The 17,939-nt window shown below is 46.6% G+C and overlaps 2 protein-coding genes across 4 annotated transcripts in view; one reads left to right on the top strand and one right to left on the bottom strand.

Annotated features, from left to right (window-relative positions):
• Yeats2 (YEATS domain containing 2) overlaps window positions 1-8,901 on the top strand; it is a 95,429-nt gene extending 86,528 nt beyond the window's left edge. For all 3 annotated transcript variants that reach the window (XM_021185201.2, XM_029470574.1, XM_029470575.1), the window contains 4 exons: window positions 4,118-4,344; window positions 5,093-5,167; window positions 5,877-5,950; window positions 7,133-8,901. In XM_021185201.2, coding sequence (XP_021040860.1) covers window positions 4,118-4,344; window positions 5,093-5,167; window positions 5,877-5,950; window positions 7,133-7,241 — 485 coding nt within the window. In that variant the 3' untranslated portion in view covers window positions 7,242-8,901. The remainder of the gene's footprint in view (window positions 1-4,117; window positions 4,345-5,092; window positions 5,168-5,876; window positions 5,951-7,132) is intronic.
• Window positions 8,902-9,830: 929 nt separating this feature from the next.
• On the bottom strand, window positions 9,831-17,615 carry Map6d1 (MAP6 domain containing 1). The gene is made up of 3 exons (XM_021185660.2): window positions 17,227-17,615; window positions 12,911-13,028; window positions 9,831-12,356 (listed from the first exon to the last, which is right to left on the bottom strand). Exons 1-3 carry the CDS (start codon window positions 17,604-17,606, stop codon window positions 12,279-12,281), a joined length of 576 nt encoding a protein of 191 aa, XP_021041319.1. The 5' UTR covers window positions 17,607-17,615; the 3' UTR covers window positions 9,831-12,278.
• Between the last annotated feature and the right edge of the window lie 324 nt (window positions 17,616-17,939).

Genomic DNA, 17,939 nt, shown 5'->3' on the forward strand with positions numbered 1-17,939 from the left:
ATTGTTTTGATGTGTTCTTGGATTCAGTTTGCAAGAATTTTATTGAGTATTTTTGCATCGATATTCATAAGGGAAATTGGTCTGAAGTTCTCTTTCTTTGTTGGGTCTTTGTGTGGTTTAGGTATCAGAGTAATTGTGGCTTCATAGAATGAGTTGGGTAGAGTACCTTCTGTTTCTATTTTGTGGAGTAGTTTGAGGAGAGTTGGAATTAGGTCCTCTTTGAAGGTCTGATAGAACTCTGCACTAAACCCATCAGGTCCTGGGCTTTTTTTTTTGTTTGGGAGACTATAAATGACTGTTTCTATTTCTTTAGAGGATATAAGACTGTTTAGATCGTTAATCTGATCCTGATTTAACTTTGGTACCTGGTATCTGACTAGAATATGGTCAATTTCATCCAGGTTTTCCAGTTGTTTTGAGTATAGGCTGTTATAGTAGGATCTGATGATGTTTTGGATTTCCTCAGGTTCTGTTATTATGTCTCCCTTTTCATTTCTGATTTTGTTAATTAGGATACTGTCCCTGTGCCCTCTAGTTAGTCTGGCTAAGGGTTTATCTATCTTGTTAATTTTTTTCAAAGAACCAGCTCCTGGTTTGGTTGATTCTTTGTATAGTTCTTTTTGTTTCTATTTGGTTGATTTCAGCCCTGAGTTTGATTATTTCCTGCTGTCCATTCCTCTTTGGTGAATTTGCTTCCTTTTTTTCTAGAGCTTTCAGGTGTGCTGTCAAGCTGCTCATGTATGCTCTCTCCAGATTCTTTTTGGAGGCACTCAGAGCTATGAGTTTTCCTCTTAGGACTGCTTTCATTGTGTCCTATAAGTTTGGGTATGTTGTGGCTTCATTTTCATTAAACTCTAAAATGTCTTTAATTTCTTTATTTCTTCCTTGACCAAGTTATCATTGAGTAGAGTATTGTTCAGCTTCTACGTCTGTGTGGGTTTTCTATTATTTATGTTGTTATTGAAGATCAGCCTCAGTCCGTGGTGATTTGATAGGATGCATGGGATTATTTCAATATTTTTGTATCTGTTGAGGCCTGTTTTGTGAACAATTATATGATCAATTTTGGAGAAGGTACCATGAGGTGCTGAGAAAAAGTTGTATCCTTTTGTTTTAGGATAAAATGTTCTATAGATGTCAGTTAAATCCATTTGTTTCATAACTTCAGTTAGCTTCACCATGTCTCTGTTTAGTTTCTGTTTCCAGGATCTGTCCATTGATGAGAGTGGGGTGTTGAAGTCTCCCACTATTACTGTGTGCAGTGCAATGTGTGTTTTGAGCTTTACTAAAATTTCTTTAATAAATGTAGATGCCCTTGCATTTGGAGCATAGATATTCAGAATTGAGAGTTCATCTTAGTAAAATTTACCTTTGATGAGTATGAAGTGTCCCTCCTTATCTTTTTTGATAATTTTAGGTTGAAAGTAAATTTTATTCGATATTAGAATGGCTGGCTACTCCAGCTTGTTTCTTGGGACCATTTGCTTGGGAAATTGTTTTCCAGCCTTTTACTCTGAGGTAGTGTCTGTTTGTCACTGAGGTGGGTTTCCTGTGTGCAGCAAAATGTTGGTTCCTGTTTACATAACCAGTGTGTTAGTCTGTATATTTTTATTAGGGAATTGAGTCCATTGATGTTAAGAGATATTAAGGAAAAGTGATTGTTACTCCCTGTTATTTTTGTTGATAGAGTTAGAATTATGTTTATGTGCCTAACTTCTTTTGGGTTTGTTGAAAGATTACTTTCTTGCTTTTTCTAGGGTGTAGTTTCCCTCCTTATGTTGGTGTTTTCCATCTATTATCCTCTGTAGGGCTGGATTTGTGGAAAGATGTTGTGTAAATTTTTTTTTCTTATGGAATATCTTGGTTTCTTCATCTATGGTAATTGATAGTTTTGTTGGGTATAGTAGTCTGGGCTGGCATTTATGTTCTCTTAGGGTCTATATGAGATATGCCCAGGATCTTCAAGCTTTCATAGTCTCTGGTGAGAAGTCTGATGTAATTCTGATAGGTCTGCCTTTATATGTTACTTGACCTTTTCCCCTTACTGCTTTTAATATTTTCTTTATTTAATGCATTTGGTGTTTTGATTATTATGTGACAGGAGGAATTTCTTTTCTGGTCCAGTCTGTTTGGAGTTTTGTAGGCTTCTTGTATGTTCATGGGCATCTCTTTCTTTAGGTTAGGGAAATTTTCTTTTATAATTTTGTTGAAGATATTTACTGGCCCTTTAAGTTGGGAATCTTCACTCTCTTCTATACCTATTATCCTTAGGTTTGGTCTTCTCATTGTGTCCTGAATTTCCTGCATGTTTTGGGTTCGGAGCTTTTTGCATTTTGCATTTTCTTTGACTGTTGTGTCAATGTTTTCTAAGGTATCTTTTGTCCCTGAGATTTTCTCTTCTATCTCTTGTATTCTGTTGGTGATGTTTGCATCTGTGACTCCTGATCTCTTTCCTAGGTTTTCTGTTTTCAGAGTTGTCTCCCTTTGTGATTTCTTTATTGTTTCTACTTCAATTTTAAGATCATGGATGGTTTTGTTCAATTCCTTTACCTGTTTGGTTGTGTTTTCCTGTATTTCTTTCCTGTATTTCTTATCATCTGCCATCCTTATCATGAGAAGTGACTTTAGATCTATATCTTGCTTTTTTGGTGTGATGGTGTATCCAGGACTTGCTATGGTGGGAGAGTTGGGTTCTGATGATGCCAAGTAACCTTGGTTTCTGTTGCTTCTGTTCTTACGCTTACCCCCACCCCCCAATCTGATTATCTCAAGTGCTCCCTGCCCTCCATATATCTGATTGGAGCCTGTCCTTCCTGTAATTCCAGTTGAGTCAAAACTTCTCAGATTCCAGCTTTCTTTGTGACCCTGGGATCCTGTGATGCTAAGATTCTGGGTGTGTCAGAGTTCTTGGCAGTCAAGCTTCCTCTGAGACCCTGAGATCCTGGTGTGACCAAGATCCTGGGATCCTAAGATCCTTGGTGTGTTAGAGCACCTGGAAGGGGTACCTCCCCTGGGGACCATGGGACTGTCCGCTGAGTTCAAAGCCAAGGTAGACTAGCAACTACCAAAAGGAACTGGAGCCACTGGTTGGGCGGGGTTCCTGTGTCCCTGCTCCAGCTGGCCCCAGGCACCCCCAGATCTGTTGGAACAGATGTGTTCCACTCACCAGTGATCCTAAGATCATGGGTGTGCTAGGGTACCTGTGGGGTGGAGAGTCCTCTGGAGACTGTGAGACTGTCCACAGAGTTTGGGCCCAAGGTGGCCGGGTGCTGGTGCCACCTGGATGGAACAAGAGCCACTCTGATGTCCTTCTTTATAAAAGCATATGGGCATGGCTTTATTGTCCTTACACTCTACAACCCTTTGAAGGCTGTGTGCATTACCATGGCAACAGTGAGGCAGGAATTTTTTTTCTCTTTTGAATTGAGAAGTTCCAGGTACCCCAAGCTTCCCCAGAGCTCACTGTGTAGTTGCAGATGACCTTGTAGATTTGATCCTTCTGCCTCTGCCTCCCTGAGGGCCGTGCCACACCTAGTTGATGCAGTGCTGCTAATCAAACTCAGGCCTTCCTGATCCCAGAGACTCCTTCATGCTTGGCAGGTCCTCTCACCACTGAACCACACCCCCAGCTTGAATGGGAATGACTTTATGTTCCTCACTGTACATTTCTTAAGGTTTCCATCTTTTTAAAAAAATGAAGTAAATCAGTGTAATGATTCAGGAAGCGGGGCTGTGGCCTAGCTTTCCAGGACTGGGTCGATTGTGTACTGTCTGTGGTCCTAATGGCAGATCGGATGCATTTGGAATAGGACACATGTCTGCTTCCCTATTCTGCTTCCCCTGTGCATCCTGTGGGTGTGAGCGAACACTGCCTTTCCCCTTGCATTCTGAGCAGCTAGCAGAGGCAGCTGCTAAAGAACTGCTAGGTATCATTGGGTTTGACAGCTCTCTCCCAAGTAACAAGGTAACACAGGCCTTGGGGTGGAGAGGGTCTTTGTGAGGCACTGGTTCTCATGACAGATCCAGTCAGTCAGTTCCCTGCCAACTCTGTCTTCCTCAGACTGGGGTCCTTGTCTGCTCTCACCTCAGCTGTCACAGACTGCTTCCTCTTATCTAGAGTGCCTGTCATCCTTCTCCACTGCTGATGACCTCTGCCAGAAGCTGGAGGATCTGCAGCAGTTCCAGAAAAGGGAGCCTGAGAACGAGGAAGAAGTGGATATCCTCAGCCTGTCAGAGCCACTGAAGACAAACATTAAAAAGGAGCAGGAAGAAAAGCAGGAAGAAATGAGATTCTATCTGCCGCCAACCCCAGGCTCTGGATTTGTTGGTGACATTACACAGAAGGTGGGAGGCTAAGGCTGTGGTACTGTCAGATCACACACCAGACATTCCACCTCATGAGCTTAGACAGCAGTCTGCCCAGTTGACATGTGATTGACTTTTGTCCATAAGTTGTGTTCCCACTCTCCAGTGAAAAATGATTGTGTATTGAACATGGCTACAGAGCAGAGGAGGGTAGTCACAGAGGCTCCTGGGTTTTTTTCTCATCTGCTTCAGATGAAGTGCTTCTCCTTCGTGAAACATATTGTAATATTTTCAGGTCATACTTGAATGAGCAGTCCCCGTCCATGCCATACTATCAACTCTCTGACCCTCTCCACCCCAAGGCCTGTGTTACCTTGTTACTTGGGAGAGAGCTGTCAAACCCAATGATACCTAGCAGTTCTTTAGCAGCTGCCTCTGCTAGCTGCTCAGAATGCAAGGGGAAAGGCAGTGTTCGCTCACACCCACAGGATGCACAGGGGAAGCAGAATAGGGAGTTTCCCAAGGGCTTTTCTTTGCTTCCTGTAAAAATGGCCCCAGAGTCTTGATTTTAGGCCTTCCAAAATACTGTTTGCACTATTATGAATTCTTGGGAGATTCCAGTGTTTCATGATAAGATATTGGGGGTAAAAGCATAATTACATGTTGTTCAGAGTGGTTAGAGAGCCCTTCTTCCAGCCAGGGGCCTGTGTGTACCAGAGAAGTTCACTTAGAGGAAAGGCTTGTTTCTGTTGTTGATGGGACAAATAGCCTTCTTCTCCTCTTCCAGATTGGAATCACCCTGCAGCCTGTGGCGCTGCACAGGAACATGTATGCCTCAGTGGTAGAGGACATGATCTTAAAGGTAGGTACCCGGTAGCACTGTGACCAAGGCTGGCCAGTTTGCATTCCAGGGCCTGTGAGTAAGGGGCAGAAGGGGAACAGAGGATGATGTGGAAATCCCTTGTCTTACTTAGGGTTTATGTTTCCTTTCTTTTCTGTTTTCCTTCTCCTAGGTAAAGTAAATGATGTTGTGTTCTGTCTAAGAATTGAGGGGTTTGTTGTGTTGAGGATAGAACCCAGGGTCTCGTACATGCCAGGCAGGTGGTCTGCCATGGAGTCCCCTGGCTCCCACAGCTGTCAACATCTTTTTAGTGTTATTTCTTATGTTTATTAAGAAGTATCCTACTGTGAGATTATCTGTGCTTTATGATAGACAGGGAGAAAACAGAATCTTGGGTTTTCCCTGCCTCTCACAACAGAGAAACAGCCACTACTGTCCTGTCCCTGGGCAAGGGGTTAGGAAAGATACAGTCTCCATGCCTGGCCTGGCTGGCCCTTACCTCAACCTCAGCTGTTCTTTTTCCTTCTGCATCCCTCCAAAAGGGAAGCTTTGGTACAGCCCTTACTCACAGTTAATAAAAACTACTTAGTCCAATTTCTGATTTCCCTACATCGTGACCTCTAACCAAAGTTCAGTTTCTCTTGAGAAAATCATTTCAAAAGTTTGGGTAAAGAATGAGGTCGGCTAGTGAGCAGGTTGCTCTTCTGTCAACACCAGTCTTCTATTCTAGGCCACGGAACAGCTGGTGAGTGACATCCTGAGACAGGCACTGGCAGTTGGATACCAGACAGCATCTCCCAACAGGTACTGGTGCTGATAGTGGAGGCCGAGTGGGTCAGTTACTCTTGAAGATGCTTGTTTTACCCATAAGTCAGTGCAGTAGGAAATAGAGTAGGCTGTGCTTGGGATATTAGAGCCTGACAGACTGAGAGAGCCTCTTGGCTTGAAAGCCTAGCTGTACCCTCCTTCATAGACATGCAGATTTGTTGTATCACAGGATAGAGCAGGCAGCAGGCTCTCACATTAAAGACAGTAACCGTTCATGTGGCAGATTCTAGGGTCAATATTGATAAATACTACCTAAGGTGTGGGTCATTGCAAGCACTTCCTCTAAGAAACTGAGAAACTAAGCTCTGACAGGGAGTTGCCTCCACTGCCCCAGACCACAGGCCCCATAGTCAGATTGCTTTCATAGCTGCGAACCCTTGAGCTCACTCCACCTTTTCCCTGAGCATTCAACTCTGAGTGGGATACACAGATCCCGCTTTAAAAGAGATGTGGTTCACATTCTTTTTCCCTCCTGCTTCCTACTGTGTGGAAGGCTACCCTGACACTGTAATGCAGTACCTCAGGTCATAGGGTGCCAAATGAGGATATTAGGTCAGACATGCACAGATAACATAGAGGTCTTGAGTAAATGAGGAGGAAGAGGCAGTAGTAGCAGCAGAATTAGCAGTAGTAAGTTGAAAAAGTTGGAATAAAAATTTCCAGGTCTCACCCTGCTTGAAAAGCATTGACGAGCCTTGCTTTCTGTGTTCCTGACTGGAGATGTAGCAAACTGGGTGGTTTGGATGAGAGCGTGTAACGCCACGCTTGGCTAGCCAGGACTCTCTCCCATCCTCTGAGATAAGAGATGGGTCTGTATCATTATGGTGCTTTGAAACAAACTTCAATCTGCTAAGACTTAGATGCACACCATTCTCCTCTGTCTATATCCTCTTTCTTTTCTGTCAGCTAATCATTTGGCCGGCAAACTTACTGTGACCAGAAAGTAAGATTGAGTCCTGGATAGGACTCTAGATGGAGAAGAATTCATAAGTGTGAGAGAGACCGGCCCTCAAGCCTTTGCCATCACCTCCTTCTATAAGAGAATGGTCCCTTCAGTCTATTAATTCACTTAAATTATTCCTGAATGCATTTGACAAATTATACCTAATTATACTTTGGGGTTTTGTTTTTTGTTTGTTTGTTTGTTTTTTGGACTAGGATTCCCAAAGAAATTACAGTGAGTAATATTCATCAGGCCATTTGCAACATTCCTTTTCTGGATTTTCTTACAAACAAACACATGGGGAGACTGAATGAGGATCAGTGAATACAGCGAAGAGATCCCTGAAAAGCGGGAGAGGCTGTGTCTGCAGTGTGCAAACTGTGACCCTTGTGTTTGAGGAAAGCTGGTGTTTTCTGTGTTGGAGCGCCATGGTTGCCAGACCATTCCTTCCATCTAACTGCGTATTACACAAGGGCATCGAGTTCCAGCTGCCCCCCTTTTAGGATAGAGTTGTTTCCCAATTCTGGAGGGAAGCTGAATGGACACGGCTTTGTCAGCTTGCATTTCTTTACTCCCACAAGGCTCTGCGGGGTCTTGGTGTGAGACAAGGAACATGCACAGGGTGCTTGTTCCCTCTGGACTGTGCGTGGGTTCACCTGTGGCCTGCTTTTCAGAAGGCAAAGATAAGCCCGGCGTGCTGAGCTGGGGAACTCTGAAGAAGAACAGCAACAAGTACCTTCTCCCACCTTGCCTCAGCGTAGAAGGGCTGCACTCTTGGCTGGTGTGAGTCAGCTACAGAGAAGGTAATACGCCATGTGGGAGGCCAAGGAGGCTGCAGTGAGACTCTTCCACGGAACCAGGCCGCTAGTGCAGTGACAGCCTGTGTCACGGCAGTGTTGAGGGGTCCCAGCAGAGGCCTGTGCCGTGTAACCCAGGGACTACAAGTGTCAGTGTGGGTATCAACCTCAGAGTCAGGCACTTGAGACGTGTGTGGTCCTCCTCCATCTGGGATTCTGCCACTGCCTCATGTCAAGGGGAGGGAGGCAGCCTCAGTGCAGACTTTATAGGATTGTCCTCTTGGTGGACTGGAGTCCTGTCCTTCTCTGCCAAAGAGTTTTACCAAGATGAAAAGGGTTGAAACACCTGTGAGTGCCTTACATGGGAAGAACTGCTCTAACCCACTGTGCTAATGTTCGGAAGCAGAGCCCTCAGTGAGAGCTGCACACACGAGCCTCTAGCATCACTACACAGTGTGCACACACTGGGGACTCCCCAGTCCTCCCGACTATTATGGGGACACAGGAAAGACCTCAGCCTCAGTTGTAAACCTGCCCTTTGTCTGCTCAAAGGAAACTTGAAATATCTGAGTAAGTCAAAGAAACCCAGCTAAGTAAGCAACATAAAGCCTGTTGTTGCAGGTTGATGTGTGAGTCAGGAAACACTGCAGGGAAATAGACCTTTCCTTCCATACCTGAGAGCTGCAGGTACCAAGGGATCTACCATGCAGGGACTGGGCAAGCACAGCTTACTGCTATAATTGGGTATATAAGACTTAAGAATTTGACCTATGCCAGGCGTGGCGGCGCACGCCTTTAATCCCAGCACTTGGGAGGCAGAGGCAGGCGGATTTTTGAGTTCAAGGCCAGCCTGGTCTACAAAGTGAGTTCCAGGACAGCTAGGGCTACACAGAGGAACCCTGTCTCAAAAAACCAAAAACAAGACTTTGGTCTAAGACCATATAGCAGATTGGTATGCTGGCACAGGTTTGTTCAGAAGTGGACAGAGACTTACACAGGAGAGTATCCCAACGAGAGCAGGTTCATTTGTTGTGATAGAAACCTAAAGAAATTACTTTTTTGCTAAAAACAAAAATCAAATGATTTAACAGTTTCTGTGTATGTTAAACTTTCAAGTGTTTTTTAAATCATGTGTAATAATTGTGTATCATTTTGTCTACAATAAAACGTTTAGTGTTTGCAATGGGTTTTCTGAGCTGGAAGCACCCTACTTAGATGGGCTCATTGAGGTATGAGTCTTTATAAGTTTAAATTGATATCTCTACTTCCTTAAAAAAAAAAGAAAGAAAAAGAAGATGCAACCATGCAATATAAAAGGACCACAGTTACATTCAGGTCACTTACAAAAATAGAAAATGCTTTACTTGGGGACCATGAGCATAATTATTTCATACAAGCAATTTGGGGTAAAGGAAAATGAATAAATGGGTTCAGTTTCTCAAAAAAGCAGACCCTTTGTCTAACAAGTTAGTTTATCTGGTGAAATAAAGTTGGTCTGTGCTAAGGTCTGAATCACTCCTAGGATGCAAGTCTTATAAACAAGTATGTAACAGTGCAGACACACCAGAACTAAAGGCTCTGAAATCTGTGGCTTTCACAAGGGAGTTTCTGTGAAGAGGCATTGGGGATACAGTCCACAGAGGTAGCTGGCTGGGAAGCAACAAAGCAGAGCCCTGGAGAGTAAGTAAGGCTAGCTGGGGGCACAGGTCAGTGTGGGTGCAGACAGCGCCCTGGGCTTTGGGTAGCATACCCTGGCCAGTAGAAGCCAGAAGTCCTGAGTTCTGTCCCTCAAAGTATGGAGAGGTAAGGCCTTCCTTCAGCGTGTTAATGGACTGTCAGGCTTTCTGATTAGTTGACCTGATAATGTACACACACCTGATTGAGGCAGTTCCCACATTGTGGATATGGAATAATTAATATTGAATACTCTTCTCAAATTAACAGATTAAACTGCTTTATTTTTCAAAACTTACAGAATATAAAAGTTATTAAATTTATAGGAATTTTAGCAGGTATGATAAAGTATTTTTAAAAATTTGGGCTGGAGAGATGGCTCAGTTGAAATGCATGCAGTACCTGAGTTCAGTCACCAGAACCCACATAAAAATGGCAGGCATGGTGGTGCACACTTAAAATCTGAGCACTGGAGAGGCAGCAGAGATGGGCAGATCACTTGAGGCTTGCTATACAAGCAGCCTAAGCTACTTGGCGAGCCCTGGGCCAGTGAGAAAATGAAGGGTACCTGAAAAATACTCTGTCCTCTGTCCTCTACACGCGCCTGCACATCCATGAACACACACCCCATACATACAGGAATACACACGTACACAGAACGCCATATACACACTCCCTTCTCAGAGATGAGCCCTGCTCATCCTCCAGTGTATTTTTCTGGTCTTTGTGCACATTGTGTGTAAGGTGGACTCAGGACTAAGAGAACAAGGCTGACATTGGCCTTGGTGGCTTCTTGGTTGCTCGTGGAACCATGTGACCATACTCAGATCTGCAATGAGGAGGGACTTCCTAAGGGCAGGTTTTCATTTCTCAGGAGGACTGGTGAGAAGAGCTTTGTGGCACACGGCTGAGGTCATGCATCTCTACACCAAGAGTGAATGCAGGGGCTGGGGGTTGCTGGACATGTGGTGTGGTCACTAAGCAGTGTACAGCTAGAGGCTTTTAGCTGGGGCATGCCAGTGGCTACAGCAGGTCCAAGAGGTACCTGGAAGAGTTAAAGTGGAAAGGACTATTGAGGAGCCATGCTTGGCTGGCTTTCCGGAGGATGTCCTAACAAGCCAGCAGGGTATAGGTAATAGCAGCCTCACTTTCAGGTGCAGAAGTGGAAGTGCTCACTGTCCCTGCCAGTGAGGAAGCAGCAGTGGCACAGATGGCCCCTTTCCCACTTAAGAATGCAGGAAAGCTGAAGTGGAAAGAAGGTAACACCTGCAGCCCTGAGCAAGAAGGGTTTGGAGTTCACAAGCTTCAAGGATATTAGCGAAGTTACACTATATTACGGCCATTATTGGGAGGCCACAGGGATGGGAGAGAATATGCCTGTGTTTATAACAAGTTGCTGAAGCACATTTTTGCATTTTAGTAAATTGTTAATCTGCCCAGCAGGCAATCGTTTCCCTCTTAGGAACACTGAGCATGCAAGCTGACAAATCTAGAGGATCCTTGGCGTATGCATATGGTTGGTAAGAGGGAGGCTGGGCCTGCTAGCACCTCTGAGGGGATGTTGTGTGGGAGGTCTGAACTGCTTCCTCAGCCATGGCTTTGAAACACCATCAGAACTAGATGCTCCCATGGGGAGAGCCTGGGAAGAAAAGAGAACCACAAGGAAGTCCAGTGTCTTACCAGACACTGTGCCAAACCTCTCAGGCTCTTTCCAGTGTTTGAAGGGGTGTGCAAAGGGGAATGGGCTTGTTCCACACAGGCGTGCTGGCTGGAATTTATGGAGATGAGTTTACCAAAGACAGGATGTGTTATCCCCTCAGCAGGGTAGTAAGTAGCTAACCAGAGTTGGGGAGCCTAAAGCTCTATAGGCGATGCTTCCAGCTCCTCGGGAGTATGCAGGGTAGTCCCTTCTATCCTTGTGTTGAGGGGGGACAACTGAAATTAGTAAAATGGGGTGAATGCCATTCGTGCTTTCAAGGTTCCACTCACCCTAGGAATTGTTTCCTTGAAACAGGATCTTAGCTATAAAGAAATTACATGGTTGAGATTGACATGGATGATCTCCCTGGACACATATCACTACCATGAGAGTTGTGTGCGAGTGATTATATATTAAAACACACACACATAAACTCCCTAAAGATTTTTGTTGTCTTGAAATTGGGTGTGTAGCCTTGGCTCTCCAGGAACTTGCTATGTAGATCAGGAAGGCAATGAGTTCAGATATCCTTCTGCCTCTGCCTCTAGAGTGCTGGGGTTAAAGGCATTACTCCTGGCAACCTATTGATACCCCCTCCCCATTTGTTTTGCGGCAGGGTTTCTCTGTGTAGCTCTGGCTGTCTTGTCACTCGCTCTGTAGACCAGGCTGGTCTCAGACTCACAGAGATCAGCCTTTGTCTCCCTCCATTGGGATTAAAGGCATGTGCCACCACTGCTGAGCTAAATTTCTTAATGGTAAGCACGCGAGTAACTGCAAAAAGATGAGGATACAGCCTGGATACTATCATACATCATCAAAAATAAGTAAATAAATAAATAATAACATGCATCTTGGGGAAACCATCCAAAGTGTGAAACCGACATACCAAGGACTTGGTAGTGTGCACCTTTCTTAGTCTGGAGCTGTTCAGGTCACAGCTGAATTGATCATCAGATTTAAGAAGTGAAGGATGTCAAATGGCAATTTAGAAGACAAGAAAGTCTCCCTCCCTGCCACCACTGGAGGACAGATGGGGAGGCTTGAGTGCAGCTGGTGGTGTCCTGTCCCTTTGCCTCCACACCACGCCATGCCCAGAGCCAGCAGCCATGCTGCTGTAAGCAAAGGAGCAGGCCAGGACTCCACCTGGTAGGTCTGGCTGTGCTCGGCTTTCCCAACCATGGCTTCCACTGGTCACACATTGAGAGTCTGAGGAGCTGATGTCTGAAAGATGGCTGAGGGATTAGGTGTGAATTTCCTCACCTCTGGAACCTGAAAAAGGAAGTGGGGCGATATTAGCGGGCTTTTTCCTCATCTTGTCCCAGTCCAGGGCTCTGAGAAGAGAATCCCTTGCCCCGGGCAGCACAGTGGAAGTTAGCAGAGTGAGCTATGTCCCGGGGAACATGCGCCTCTTCTGCTTCCCTTTGCCCTTTAGTTGGGATGAAGGTGCTAAGTAGTCCTGCAGTGCTTGAAGGAACGCAAAGCCTCACACACGACATGCCCTTGCTATACCACAGAGAAGTGCTTGAGTCAGTTTGGTTTTAGTATTTCCACAGGGAACGAGGCTATACTGAGGATAGAAGTTACAGCTTGTATATGCACCCTACCACTGAGCTACATTAAAGTCACTAGCCCTAGTAGTAGTGTACAGGCCGGGGTTTAAGAGGAGAACAGACGCTGCTTACTAGGGAGGCCAAAGATGCCACCTAGCCAATGGCAGAGGAGCTTTTCTGCTCTTAGGTACATTTTGTTGGACGTTCCTGTCCTTATGACTCCCAAACCTTACCCTGGAGAATAGGCATCTGTCTTCCCACCCTCAGGCTGACCTGGAAGCTGGCCCCAGGGCTGGGGTCCCATCCGGAGCTGTGAGTTGTGATGACTCTGGCTGTTCTTGCCTTTGTGGATCTTGAGGGCTTCACTCCAGTCCAAGCTTGGAATTCCTGTCTGCAACAGAATACAATCTCAACCTTGCCCAGGGTCAGTCATTCCTTTCCTGCACCCTAGCTTCTCAAAAGAAGCCCTAGTCACTGGTGGTCTGCTTCGGTTCCTAGTGATGCTTTATCCTTCCTCACAACCGGGACCAGATGCACCAGTTGTTCCAAGCAGATGGACCACCTTAGGAAGAGTTGCTCTTCTGTTCTGAATGCTCCACCAAGAAACCTCAGCCACCCAAACTCAGGAAAGCAGTGGCAGAAAGCACTTGGAAGAAACTTACAGTGGTCAGGACTCACATGATGGAATGAAAGGACCAAGTGTCCCATGGGTCTTCTGGTTGCCACATGTGTGTCGTGATATGTGCACATGTTACGCATGTACATACACAGGCACAACAAATGTAAAACAAACCAAAACCTCTTTAGTAAGTCACAGGGTTAGATAAATGACTTAGCAATCATGTATATACTCCTCTTGCAAAGGGCTACAGTTGAGTGTCCAGCACCCACATCTCACAATCACCAGGAACTCCAGCTTCAGAGGACCTGATGCCCTCTTCTGGCCTGTTAGGAACCTGCCCTCACATTCACAAACAGAAATACACATGACTTTTAAAAGTAAAACAAAATCTCTTTAAAAATCTTTGAGAGTTACAGTAGCCATCTCAAAACAAAAACCTCCAAGCTGGTCTGCAGTCTGAGCTCCCATAAGCCACTTCACTGGAAGGAAAGAACTGGCTAACTCAGCGCCCTGTCACTAAAAAGGCTCAATTCTACTCCTGGGGACCTCTTAATCTTGTCAATGACCCTACTAAAGAGTAAACTCAGCAAGGCCATTGTGTTGTGTCATACCCACCCACCCATGACCACAGGCGCAGGAATCAGCCAGCCAGGGCCAGTGTCTGCCTGTGCTAGGCCCTTCCCCTACACTGGCCCTGAAAACAAGGGAGTCTTTTCTTGGCAGCATCAGAGCTGATCCTCACTGGGCAGGCAGATGGCATGGGCACGGGAAGCCATTGCCTGCTTCGGTCAACACAGTTTTGGGTGTAAAGAAGAGCTGAGCCAGGGCCTGTCATAATTTTTGCTTCCGAAGCTTCAGTGTTCTAAGGACCAGCTATCTAAACCATTCACTGTTCTCTTTCTCCTGGGAAGGCAGGACCTCCCCCTGAGCATGCCCTTCTGTCCCCAGCTATCTCTGAGCTGTGCTCCAGGCAGACTAAGCCAGCTGCTCTGAGGTGACAGCAGGGGACTCAAAGCAGGAAGAACCTATAGCAGTCCCTGGGGTGTTGCAAAAGATGTTCCAGCCAAGAGGGCTTGTGATGGAATAGAAAAAGTGGCATCAGAGGTAGAATTACCAGAGCCCTGGCTACCCATGGAGGACTATGAGTAAGGTGGACTATAGCTTACACCAAGATTAATGAAAGAATACAAGCCTTGCTGTGCTCCTTAAAAAGTATCAAGCGCTTAATATGTAGCTTTGGCTGCCTGGAACTTGCTATGTAAACCAGAGCTGATCTTGTACTCCTAGAGATCCACCTGCCTCTGCCTCCCAAGTACTAGGATTGAAGGTGTGCACAACCATGCCCAGGTACTCCCTCCCCCAGCCCCCATCTTTCATGGACCTGACCAGCCTCAAAAGAATTATGGAAGCACTGTTCTGGGAGGAGCTAGCCAGCTAGAGAGCCCCAAGACAACTCCTATGCCTATCTGGCCAGATAAATAAGGCAGACCACGCCTTCCATGACAACCAGAAGACAAGTGAAACAGGACCTGTTAGCAGGGAGAGATGGAGGCCTAAGGGGTCCATAACACTTCAAGACTGTAGGTCAGGAGTGGCCACAAACCTAATCTATTACTTTTGGGTCTCTAAATTGTTTTCTGAATGCCTATAGCAGTTCACTTGGGTGAAGGATATCTTACAAGATGAATGGTAGGATGGGATTACTCCAGCCTCTGGGACCCCAGAGGCTAGAGAGCTTAGTGCTGAGGAAGATCAGTAGTTATCCTGGGCTGGTCTTGGGGATGAGTGAGGACTGGTCAGCCAGGCTCTTAGTATTCCAGTTCTCCAGGGAAGGAAACTGTTCCAAAGGCAGAGTGTACACTTGGAAAAGCAAGCCCCCATCTGTCAGTGATTTTCCACGGCTGACTTCAAGACTCAATTTGAGAAACTGTCTCCGAGGAGGTGGCCAACGATCTGTATAAACCATTTTAGGAAAGGACTACAAAATTGGTGCCTGAGTCCCACTCCTTTCTGTGCTGTTCAGAGCCATGTGTTTTGAACTACTAGCTCAATTCCTCATTTGTAGAGGAATAGCAAGAACCATCATGTTAAGTGGAGAACAGTAGCCAGCACCTTACCATCAACAGAGCTTGGGGACCCTACAAGGACATTCAGCGGGCCATGTGCTCCATGTGGGTAAAACAGCTTCTCATAACCAGCCATGATTTTCTGGAATATCCCTTATGAAGAGGGGCTTGCACCAACATCCCCAAGCCACTAGTTATGATACGTGGCTTCCTTTCTTCCCTGCAAGCCCAACCAATTGTTTGACGGCTAGAATCTCAAGCTATTGCAGAGTAATGCGCAGGCAGGACCATTGTAAGGACCGTGAACATTCAGACCTCTCCTGCAGAGGATTCAGGTTCCTAATATTGGCAGTCAGTAAGCCTGCCTGCCCTGCCACCAGCAATGCCAGACAGCTCCACTTGAGTCCACGAACACAAGGCCTTGCCCTGCACCACACACACCCATTAAGTACCTTAAGGAACAGAGTCTTAAGGTGGAACCTGTCCTGCACTTTGCCCCCTTTGACATGTGTGTGTTTGAGATTCACCATCTGTACCTGCAGGGCTTCAGTGTCCCACCCTATGACAGACCCATATCAGGGCATCCCCAATATCAGGACAGCAGGGCTGTGACCATCTATCTGTACAATGTCCCCATGTGCCATTTTTATTATGTTTTAAGTTTTATTTTTTAGTTATGTGTATGTGTGTGTATCTCTCTTGAGTGTGGGTATGTGCAGTGAGTGTGGATACCCCAGAGGCCTTGAAGTTAGAGACAATTGTGAGATGCCTGGCTTGAGTGCTGGAACTGAACTCCCATCCCATGGAAGAGCAGTGCACTCTCTTAGTCACTGAGCCACCTCTCCAGCCCTGTGGACCTTTTAGTCCTGAGCTCCCATCCCACCTTCAAGGAATCTAGACGACAAAATTCCTAAAATATTCAAACACCTGTAATAAATATGGAGTGGTGTTTTAAATAGTCCCAAACTAGGCATCACAGATGAGACCAAAAAAAAAAAAAAATGTGCTTATGCCTATGGCTGTATGCCTAACAAAGGGCTAACATACATTACGGTTATTAACATTCAGAACATCTCTCTATGGTCAAACATTACATTAAGTTAAAAAAAAAAAAAAAGTAATGGAGTTATAATGTGTGAGCCTGACAATCCGAGATGGATCCCTGGAATCCACGGCAGAAGGGGAAGAGGAGTGACTTTCTAAAGTTGTCTTCAGATCTGCTCGCTCCTCCTCTCTTCCCCCTCTCCACACTAATATATATTAAATATTTTAAAACATCGCAACAGCAAGAATAAGATAGTGGAGGAAACCGAATGTGTATGCATTCATTGTATACTAAGAATTGGGAAGATCCATCTGTTTGGGAAGGAAGGCGTGAGGGTGTTAAGGCAGAATTTGTTATTTTTATTTCTAATTCCCCCATTATGAGCATTCATTACCCTTCTATGTAGAAAGAGGAGGCAAGAAGTCCTCAGTTGGCCAAAGCTGTTAAGGGTGCAAAGGACCTTCCTTCAGTGGGATCTTGAACAGTGCAGGCACTGGCCCTGGGCACGGCGTGGGGCGTGGGATGAGGGGCTGTGCACCGCCCTCTTTGCTCACCCCACAGAAGTTAAAAAAGAACAATCTGAGACCGAAGGAGGAGGAATCGAATCGAGGGAGGGGTACTCCCTTACGGGGTGCGCTCATCCTGGATCCCAGGGTAGGGAGCAGTCGGGAACACAAGGCGAAGCCTGCAGTGTCAGGAGACCAAAGAGATGACCCCAAAGCTCCCCTGTCACTCTCCAGATCCTGTGGTATTCAGCCTTCGTGCTCTCCCCGCCCCCACCCCCGTCTCGGGGCTCCGTTTCCTCCCACCGCAGGTCCAGATTCGAAGCATTCCTCTGCCGCAGCCAGCTACCCACCTATAAGACGTGGTCGCTACTACAGCTGCGTCCGCGTCCCCGACCGGCAGCACGTAGACCGTCCGGGTGGGGGGCGCCGAGGACTGGCCTCTGCGGCCGCCCGGCCCCGGTGGGCGCTCTTGAGCCGCATCCCGGGACCCGGCGCGCGCGGTTCGCACACCGAAATCGCGCTGGTACTGGGTGAGCGGCACAGCGCGGCTGGACTCCCGCGCTCCTGCGACCGACGGGTTCCCGCGCGAGACGCTGCAGTCTGCGCCCGGCTCCTCGCTCCCGGGGTCCGAGTAACCGTGCAGAGTCAGCGGCACCGCTACGTCCGAGCGGTCCAGCTGGTTCCATCGCCGGGCCAGGCAGCACAGCCGGCTGATGCAGGGCCACGCCATGCCGCTCGGCCGCGCGCCTGCGCCGCGCGCGCGCACTACCCCACTGCCCCCGCGCAACCCTGAGCCCCGCAAGGACGGCCTGCGGGCAGTCCTAAACCCAGAGTTCCCCGAATGTGAGCTCAGAAATCAGACCTGGGCTTCACCGAGAGCGAGGTCGGAGGGAGGCATTTCCTCACCATCACTAAGCCTGCTACTTTTTTTTTGTTGTTTGTTTTTTGTTTTTTAAAGGAACAATCAATCCATCAAGAAGGCTCTGGCGGCCGGACCAGAGAACTCTGTTGGCATTTGTGGACACGGGTGGCTGCAAAATAGAGTTAAACTGTGCCTAGCGGG

Source organism: Mus caroli, chromosome 16 (genome assembly GCF_900094665.2).
Source record: "Mus caroli chromosome 16, CAROLI_EIJ_v1.1, whole genome shotgun sequence".
Taxonomy (NCBI): Eukaryota; Metazoa; Chordata; class Mammalia; order Rodentia; family Muridae; genus Mus; species Mus caroli.